At 43.5% G+C, this 10,091-nt stretch overlaps 1 protein-coding gene across 1 annotated transcript; it reads left to right on the top strand.

The window, feature by feature from the left end:
• Positions 1 to 2,757: 2,757 nt before the first annotated feature.
• Positions 2,758 to 9,885, top strand: MBOAT4 (membrane bound O-acyltransferase domain containing 4). The gene is made up of 3 exons (XM_055334661.1): positions 2,758 to 2,876; positions 6,388 to 6,612; positions 8,783 to 9,885. Exons 1-3 carry the CDS (start codon positions 2,758 to 2,760, stop codon positions 9,744 to 9,746), a joined length of 1,308 nt encoding a protein of 435 aa, XP_055190636.1. The 3' UTR covers positions 9,747 to 9,885.
• Positions 9,886 to 10,091: the final 206 nt, after the last annotated feature.

Below are 10,091 nucleotides of genomic sequence, written 5' to 3'. Positions count from 1 at the left end.
AAATTTAGAACCATTCTATGGTCCCCAAGCATATAAGCACTTACCCCTTTTCAAGCAATGTCTGTCTAAATTAATTGGAAAGACTTCTAAGGCATGTGTATTAGAGTTCTCCAGAGAAACAGAACCATGGGAGATTACACACGCACATTTATTTTAGGAGTTGGCTTATGTGATTATGGGAGCTAGCAAATCTGAAATTCATGGAAGCAGACCTATGGGCTGGAAATTCAGGGAGGAGTTGATTTTGCAGTCTCAAATCCAAAATCTACATGCTGGAAACTCAGGGTTTCTATGTCCCAATTTGGAGGTAGAATTGCTGCTTCTTTAGGAAACCTCAGTCTTTGTTCTTATGGACTCCCAACTGATTGGTAGCCTGAGTCGATACAATAATTAACCATGACAACATGCGAGAAGGACCATTTTATCAACATTAGGTACAGTGTCTAGAGCCTATAAGCTTTTTCGGGACCTACAAACTGAGACCTGAAAATAAAATGTACTGATTTCAGGGGTGCCTGGGTGGCTCAGTCAGTTAAGTGTCTGCCATTGGCTAAAGCATGACCCTGGGGGCCTGGGATTGAGCTCTATGTGGGGCTCCCTGCTCAGTGGGGAGTCTGTTTCTCCCTCTCCCTCTGCCTCTCCCCCCTGCTCATGCATTCACTTTCTAATAAAATCTTTAAAAAAAAAATGTACTGATTCCAAAACACAAAAAGAAAACTACAAGTAGGACTTAATAAATACTTAAAACAAACACAAAAGGAGTAACTTTTTTCCCAACAAATTAACTGCAACTCAATTCTTCTGTACCTAACAATTATATTTCATGGGGGATGTGATTGCATTTTAATATGTTCAATATTATGTGAGCTTATTCATTGTTCTACTGTCATCTAGATCTTTGAGCTACCTGTGGCGTGGAGTAAGCCGTCCATCTGTTTAGAAACCTCCCTCCAGTGCCAATTTAAGCATTTCTGTTTCTCTTGCTTTTTAAAAATGCCCTATCTTCGCAGATAATTGCTTCTTTATTTACCACTACTGGATACCCATGGTATACAGCCCCTGTAGTTCTTGGATTAGAAGTATTCATTGCCATTTCCATCTCTCTAGTAGATGGAGAGCTGCTTGAAGGCAGGGGCCATGTCTTATTCATCTTTATATTCCTAGTGCCTGGCACCAATCTATCATAAAATGGTAGTCCAATAATGCTGCCATTTTTATTGTTATCCAGTTGTTTTACTTTCAACTACAGTCATCAACCAGCTTTAGATTCCATGCTTTTACATACTTTATCTAATCTTCATAATGATTCTGTTGAGACAGGCTTTATTATATCTCATTTAAAAAATAAGATTTTATTTATTTGAGAGAGAGGGAATGAGAGAATACAACTGAGGGCAGGGCAGAGGGAGAGGAAGAAGTAGGCTCCCCACTGAGCAGGGAGCCTGATGTGGGAGTTCTGTCCCAGGACCCTGAGATCATGACCCCAGCCCAAGGCAGACATTTAACTGGCTAGTCCACCCAGATGCTCCTAATTTTTTTTTAAGATTTTATTTGTTTATTCATGAGAGACACAGAGAGAGAGGTGGAGACATAGGCAAAGAGAGAAGCAGGGTCCCTGTGAGGAACCTGATGTGGGACTCAATCCCAGATCCCTGCGATCATGAAGGAAGAGGCTCAACCACTGAGCAACCCAGCCATCCTATTCCTAATTTTTTAATCAAGGAGTTCAGTGTCAGAAGAGATTTAGCTTAGAGTCCCTTAGTTAATAGGAGATTCTCCCTCTGCTTTTCCTTCTTTGCATAGCTATCTCTCACTAAGAGGTGGTCCTTGCCCTTAAGACGCTTTTGTATCAGGCCGTACTCTCCTGTCCTTTATTTAAGGCTGCTTGCTGTTGCATGTGTCTTCAGAGATGAAAAATGGCCAGTCAGGTACATCACTCTAATACTCTGGGCTCAGTAGATGGACTCTACTAGCCAAGAGATGACTTGTTTTTGTCTTGCTTCTAGGCAGTCTCTTGTATTTCTTGACCATGCTCTGGAGAAAAGCATCTCCTTAAATGTTCCTCTCTACACTTTACTTCCTTAAACCCTTTTAAAGTTTCATATGTATTTACTGAGTATAAAGCATATGCCCAGTACAGTTCTATATACGGGGGATACAGCAATAAACAAAACAAAATTTCTCCCTTTTAGAGCTTACATTATAGCTGGGACAGACCACAAACTAGTTGAGAAATAGATACGTAAGAGGTGGTGATAGGTACTATGAAAAAAAAGAGAAAGAAATAGCAGAAGGAGGACAGTGATGGTTGGGAGGAGGAATCCTTCTGCTCTTTGAGAACCTGCCTGCCTTCCTCATGCTCATGTCCTTGCTCCCCTTTGCCAGCCGACTGGTTATCTGTTCACAACTGGAAAATAAGATTTTTCATGAGCTTAGTGAAGAAAATATGACAGTCAGATGACTGGAAAGGCAAACAACGCAGTATGTAAACTAAACAAAACGAGAACTTCTGAAAGCAATGTTTTCTGTACATTCTTAATATAATACCCAAATGTGTTTTGGTTTCTATAGTGCAGTTCCCTTTATCAGAAAGTCAACTTTTATACTGCTTCTTGCCAGCCCTTTTGTTTGCTCTGTACTCACCCAGGCCTTCCTGAGCCATATAAAAAGATCAAAGAGAGCCTGCTTGAGGTTTCTCTTACAGAAAGGCACCTGTTAAGGACTCTGAAAAGGACAGTATCTTTGTTCCAGTTCATAATGGATTGGCTTCAGCTGTTTTTCCTCCATCCTGTATCACTTTATCAAGGGGCTGCTTTTCCTTTTGCACTTCTGTTTAATTATCTCTGCATTATGGATTCATTTTCCATCCATGCCAGGTAGGCTTAAGGGCTAATTTTATTCTTACATTTATGAATACCATAGTAGATCAAAAAGCACAGATTGGGATGCAGACATGAAGATTCAATAATTAATTATATGGTTGTTTTTAAGTGATTATCACTATCACTGATTATTGATTGCTTGGTTATAAGTATCCCTGATAGAATGAAATGGAACTGGAAATTGACATCATGACTGCATTGACTCAAAGTATGGTAGGTTTACATTAAATGGGAAAAGGATAAAAATAAACTCTAGGGAGAGATAGATGTTGAGATGGTACAAGAATTCCCCAAACAGATACATCTATACCCCTACCATATGTCCTCCATATTCTTGAACAGTCCTAAGTTCATGGAATTTTATCATTTTCAACAAAATTAAATTTTGTTAAATATATAACTAAGTGATTTTAAAAATGCCTTTGTATGGTTTCTCAGAGAAATGGAATAAGTCAAAAAAATATGTTAGATTATATCTCAATCTGGGATTTAAAAATTATTGTCACTAGAGATTTGATAACTTGATTGAAATGATTTTTGTATAGCTAATAGATTCTATACATGAGAGACAGTCCCCGTTTTAAAGACTTATTTTGTTTTAGAGAGAGAGAGAGAGCAGGGAGGAGGGGCAGAGGGATAAGAAGAGAGAATTTTAAGCAGACACCCTGCTGAGCATGGAGCCCGAATTGGGGCTTGATCTCATGACCCCAGATCAAACATGAGCTGGAACCAAGAATCACATGCTCAATGGACTGTGCCACCCAGGCGCTCCAAGATAGTCTCCTTTTTTTTTTTTAATTTTTATTTATTTATGATAGTCACACACACACACACAGAGAGAGAGAGAGAGAGAGAGAGAGAGAGAGGCAGAGACACAGGCAGAGGGAGAAGCAGGCTCCATGCACCGGGAGCCCGATGTGGGACTCGATCCCAGGTCTCCAGGATCGCGCCCTGGGCCAAAGGCAGGCGCCAAACCGCTGCGCCACCCAGGGATCCCTAGTCTCTGGTTTTTTTTTTTTTTTTTTTTTTTTTTTTTTTTATTTATTTATGACAGTCACAGAGAGAGAGAGAGAGGCAGAGACACAGGCAGAGGGAGAAGCAGGCTCCATGCACCGGAAGCCCGACGTGGGATTCGATCCCGGGTCTCCAGGATCGCGCCCTGGGCCAAAGACCGGCGCTAAACCACTGCGCCACCCAGGGATCCCCCTAGTCTCTGTTTTTAAAGAAGTTTGCGGAATACCTTTTGTAAAGTGAAAATCCATTGCCAGAGGGCTACCTCCTAATAATTCACTTGTTTTAGAAATTAAATTTTTTTTAAAAAAGATTTTATTTATCTACTGATTAGAGACAAAGAGAGAGAGGCAGAGACATAGGCAGAGGGAGAACCAGGCTCCCTGTAGGGAACCTGATGCGGGACTCAATCCTAGGACCCCGGGATCATGACCTTAGCTAAAGGCAGACGCTCAACCACTGAGCTACCCAGACATCCCAGAAATTAACATTTTAATACATTGGGGGTTTTAAGTAAAATCTAGCTGTATCTACTAATCAGTTAGAATTTCTGAATTTGGTATGTTATTATATACACAATCTGTAGTATGTTACTACAAGTTCACAACTGGTCAATAGCCTTTCCTTCATTTAGGAGATGGAAGGGTGGTTGTAAAAAAGTTTCCTATTGAGCAAGAATCACAAATAATAAAGCAAAACAAGTGCAAAAACAAAAGTTAACTCCCAGAGGGTTAAGATTTCTGGCTTTGGAGTCAGCCTGATGGGTCCTGGGTCCCTCCCTTCCTGAGTGTCCTTATGTATGTGAATAAATTCTCTCCAAGTTGATCTGTGAAATGGAAATAATAATGCCTATGTCATGAGGGTATTTTAAGGATAAATAAAGATATTTCTTAGAAAGGGATCATTAGCACAATGCCTAAAATAAAATAAGCACTCAACATACCATGTAGCCTACATTGTACATGTGTAAACATTTTAATGTTTACAAAGCCTTAGGGCAGTTGCTACTTCCAGCTTCCACTTCTGCTGTGTAAGAAATACGTGTACCCCTTATTTTTCCATGGCAGGGAGGTGAAGGTTTGGCCCACAGCATTGATTGGGGTGGGTTAGCTCAAAGAGAAGCACAGAAATGGCCCCCACCTTGTGTGATAGAGCTGCTCACACTGGGGAGCCTACCAGTCCCTCCCAAGAATGACACTCTCACCACTGTGTGTGTGTCACTGTGCCACGGAGCCATGGAATATACCCAGTGATGGTCAACAAAACATAGGCCTCTTTGACTCAATTTTCCTATCCCTGAGTAGTCAGTACCTATTTTCACACCTTTTCATTCAGATTTATTAATTTGGTACCAATTAAAACAAACAGGGGCACCTGGCTGACCCATTTGGAAGAGCCTATGACTCTTAATCTCAGGTCATGAGCTTAAGCCCCATGTCGGGTGTAGTGATTACTAAAAACAAAAATAAAAACAAAAACAAAACAGCAAACTTTGTAAAACCAGCCAACCAACCAACCTCCATATACTATGGAAAGAAGTGAGTCCTTATAATGTGAAATCCCCCAGGTCTCTGCACATTCTCAGGTCATCTACCAGCTTCCGAGGGAGGCGGTTTCCACAAACAACATTTAAAAAAACCCACCAACTCATACGATCTTAAAGTGCAGTCAGGAGGGTGAAGAGCACCTATAAAGATTTTCTAATTGAGTTTTCAAACACTTAGAGAGTGGCATGGCGTCACCTTTCCCACTGTCCCACTGTGGAATGGTTCAGGGCAATGTAACCCAGCAAAAAAAAGAGAAGAGCCTCATCTTGATGAAGTGATGTCTGGAGAACTTTCCTAGATCCTCAGCTGGCTAGGTTCACACCACTTTTCATTCAGGCAATAAGCCACTAGATTTTTAAGATATCCCCACCAGGAAACCTTCTGGAGCTGTGACCCACAGGATTATCAGGGGCAGGTATTGTTCCCACTTGAGTGGTGGACATCAAAGAGAGGTTCGCAGGATCACTAAGGTGGGAATCAAAATTTGTCTCCTAGGAGGGGCGCCTGGGTGACTCAGTTGGTTGTGTCTGCCGTCAGCTCAGGTCATGATCCTGGGGTCCTGGGATCCAGCCCCTCATTGGGCTCCCTGCTCAGTGGGAAGTCTGCTTGTCCCTCTCCCCTTGCTCCTCCCCCTGCTCATGCTCTCTCTCTCTCTCTCTCTCTCTCTCTCTGTCAAATAAATATAAATAAATAAATAAATAAATAAATAAATAAATAAGATCTTTAAAAAAAAATTATCTCCTGAGATAGTCATTTCGAATGGACTCTGGCTTTTTCTCCCTTGGTTCTTTCCTTCAGAAAAACAAAAAGACTTTGGGGTGATAACAGTATGGCTTCTTTAGGTGCTACATGGGGCTTAGCTCCTTTGGAGTATCCAGAATGATATCGGGAGTGACTCATTTGTCACACCATTCCAAATCAGTCTCACACATGTCCTTTTCTTTCAGATACCTCTTTCTCCTGGCTGGGGGGTCCGCCCTGGCCTTGGCTGCTATGGGTCCCTTTGCTGTGCTGGTCTTCATCCCTGCTCTGTGTGCCACGGTTCTGATTTGCTTGCTGGGCCCACAGGATGTCCACAGGTGGGCTTTCCTCTTTCAGATGGGCTGGCAGACGCTGTGTCACCTGGGGCTGCACTATACTGAGTATTATCTGCAAGAACGTCCTTCCGTGAGGTAAAGCAGCCTGTTCATTCGGCTATACGAAAGCAACCAAGGCTTAGCTTGCACCATGGTGGAGGTGGAAAGAACTTGGGTATTGAGTTTAAATCCAAATTCTTGCCCATTTGAGCGGTGCAACCTTAAGCAAGTCATTTAACCTCTCAGCCTCAATTTCTTTTCGTAAAAAAAATAATGTGTGTGCATGTGTATATGTATATGTGTGTGTGTGTGACAATAGCTGTCTTGCAAGACTCATGTTCGAGATAATATAAGTGTAATTATATGACTATAAATAACTACCACGTGTTGCCTGTGTAGCACAGTGTCTCGCACTTAGCTTTAGTTATCGTTATGCCTGAAAAAGGCGCTGAAGCAGGAGTCCCAGTGCCCACAGATGAGGCCTGCCTGGAGGTGACTAAGCACAGTTTGCTCAGCTCAGAGTGGGTGGTTTGGACACACAGCCAGTAGCTCTCCTCCCCGTTAGCAGGACCAGGAAGGACCACTGTAAACCTTTGCTGCCTTCCCATGGAAGTTGCTGAGCACGAGTTTTGCTTTCATTGAGACTCAGCTGTTCCAGTCTCCCAGAGGAAGGGTGGTTACCCAGTCTAGGAAAGAGAATCAGACACTAATTATAGTCTAGAGAAGTGTTTTCATAAGTTGGTGACATCACCAAGGTTAGGGGAAATCAGGTATCTCTGCAATCTTGGGGCCTGTGGTCAATGGCTTCCTCTGTTATCACAAGTGGTTGTGGGTCCATGGCCTGTCACTCAGAGAACAAGGGCTGAGACCTGTTGAGGCAGGTCACCTCTCTGATTTCAGTTTGCCACTGGTTCGCTCATTTTGCCATCCCTACCACAGCCGGAATTCTTTTCTTTGTCTTCATCATTTTACCAGAGGCTTTAGGGTTTGCTTCTTGGAAGAAGAGGCAAGATGGCAAGTGGGTAGGGAGTGGGGCTTACTAACTAGGGTGTGGTGAATTAGGATTTCTGTAGGGAGCTGGGACCTGATAGGGGCCAGAGGAGCAAGTTGAACAGGATCTGGCTGATGGGAAGAGGGCTGAGCCAGAGCTAAAATGGGAAGATGGATTAGTTTGCTCTGGCTGTCTTAACAAGGTACCGAAGACCGGGTGGCTCACACAACAGAAATTTACTTCCTCTGGAGCCTGGAAGTTCGAGGTCAAGGTGTTGGCAGGTTCACCTTCTTCCAAGGTCTCTCTCCTTGGCTTGTAGACAGCTGTCTTTCCCTGTGTCCTCATCTGGTTTTCTCTCTGAGTGTGTCTGTGTCCTAATCCCCTCTTCTTATAAGGACACCAGTCATATATGATTAGGGTTTACCCAATGACCTCATTTTAACTTCATCATCCTATCTCCAAATACAGTCATATTCTGAGGTACTGGAGGTTATGGCTTCAATATATGAATTTGGAGGGGAACACATTCAGCCCATGACAGCAGGTGTACAAACAAGGGTTGGTGGTGTTTGGAGGCTACCTTGCTCACTGCTTGGATAAGTCAGGTGAGGAGATGAGTTGTCCTCAGACTCACAGAAACAGCAGCAGGTGGGAAACAGTGCAATTTTCTCTCCACAGGGGAGCGTTCCTGATTGTAGAAGGCATCTTATAATTTTCATTAATTTTCTCCATAATAGCCTTGCCAGCAGGATCTTCTCTACCTTGTGACACTGAAGCAGAAGCAGTTCAGGTGATTGGTTAAGAACACAACTCAAACTGCTAATGACTCAGTGCACACCCTGAACCCCTAGCTTGACTCACCGTTCCTGAGGACAGATCCCAAAGCCTGCAGAATCTTACTATCAGGGACTGGTTCATATTTAAAATCTTCATCTTCTTAGAGTCCCTTCAGTAATAAATTTTTGTTTCTTCTATGGCAAATTTCTCCTGGGTCTCTGATCCTAATCTGTATAAGCCACTCTTAGGAATATTAGAATATTTCCCCATAATATTCCTTGTCATTTTTTTAGTTGCCTAAAACTAATGATTTACCTTTTGATCCTGACCAGAGTAGCCTGTGGTCTGAATTACTCCAAGAGTCTTTGTGGGGACACTGCAGGGCAGGACATCGGTCTTCATTGTTCAGAGCTATTTGCTATGGGGTCATGTGGGAGGGATTGGAACAGGATGAAAGGAATATGGAACATTTTTACATTTTAAATAAATCTCTTTCAGGTTCTGCATCACTCTTTCTTCCCTCATGCTTTTGACCCAGAGGGTCACATCTCTCTCTCTGGACATTTGTGAGGGAAAAGTGGAGGGAGCATCAAGAGGCCTCAGGGACAGAAGCTCTCTGTCTGAGCATCTGTGTAAGGTACTCCCCTATTTCAGCTACTTGCTCTTTTTCCCGGCTCTCCTAGGAGGCCCCCTGTGTTCCTTCCAGAAATTTCAGGCTTGCGTTCAAAGGTCCAGGAATTTGTGTCCCAGGAGCTCTGTCTGGGTTCTTCCCTGGAGGGGTCTGCAGATGCTGGGCCTCGAGTGCCTAAAGGTAATCCTGAGGAAGGTGCTGACTGCAGGAGCAGGTCTGACCCACTGCCAGCAGCTCCAGTGCATCTTTGTCATGTGGTCCACAGCTGGGCTCTTCAAACTCACCTACTACTCCTGCTGGATCCTGGATGACGCCCTCCTCCATGCAGCGGGCTTTGGACCTGGGTTTGGTCAGAGCCCTGGTGAGGAGGGATCCATCTCCGATGCGGACATCTGGACACTGGAAACAACCCACAGGATATCCCTGTTCACGAGAAAGTGGAACCAAAGCACAGCACGGTGGCTCAGACGCCTGGTATTCCAGCAGGGCGGGGCCTGGCCACTGCTGCAGACATTCGCCTTCTCCGCCTGGTGGCATGGACTCCATCCAGGACAGGTGTTTGGTTTCCTCTGCTGGGCTCTGATGGTGGAAGCTGATTACCTGATTCACACCTTTGCCAGCTTGTTTATCAGTTCCTGGCCAATGCGGCTGTTCTATAGAGCTCTCACCTGGGCCCACGCCCAGCTCATCATTGCTTATATCATGCTGGCCGTGGAGGTCAGGAGCCTCTCCTCTCTCTGGCTGCTGTGTAATTCTTACAACAGTGTCTTCCCCATGGTGTATTGTATTTTGCTTTTTCTATTAGGAAAGAGGAAGCATACATTTAACTGATATCTTTCCCCAGCCTTCCTCTTATACATCCACGAAACAGGGTTTAGAAAGTTCTAGATGGTGTGTTCATGATGCATATGCTTGGACTTTTCCATACTAGGGTTTTTCTTTCAAGTATTGGATGTATACACCTGCTGTCTGCCCATAGATATTCGTATGTCTACTTTAACAAGCTATTATACTGGTACTGAAGATTTAAGAAAAAAAAAAAGACAAAGACATGGTTTCTTCCCTTGGGACTTCCCTTAGGACTTAGTTTAGGTGTGGAAGCAAAGTAAAGTGATAAAAGCATAAGGTACTATGAGCCAAATGGCACACCCAAATACACACATGGACACCGAAATA

This window comes from Nyctereutes procyonoides, unplaced genomic scaffold (genome assembly GCF_905146905.1).
Source record: "Nyctereutes procyonoides isolate TBG_1078 unplaced genomic scaffold, NYPRO_anot_genome, whole genome shotgun sequence".
Classification (NCBI taxonomy): Eukaryota; Metazoa; Chordata; class Mammalia; order Carnivora; family Canidae; genus Nyctereutes; species Nyctereutes procyonoides.
This window is presented reverse-complemented; position numbering and strand designations above follow the sequence as displayed.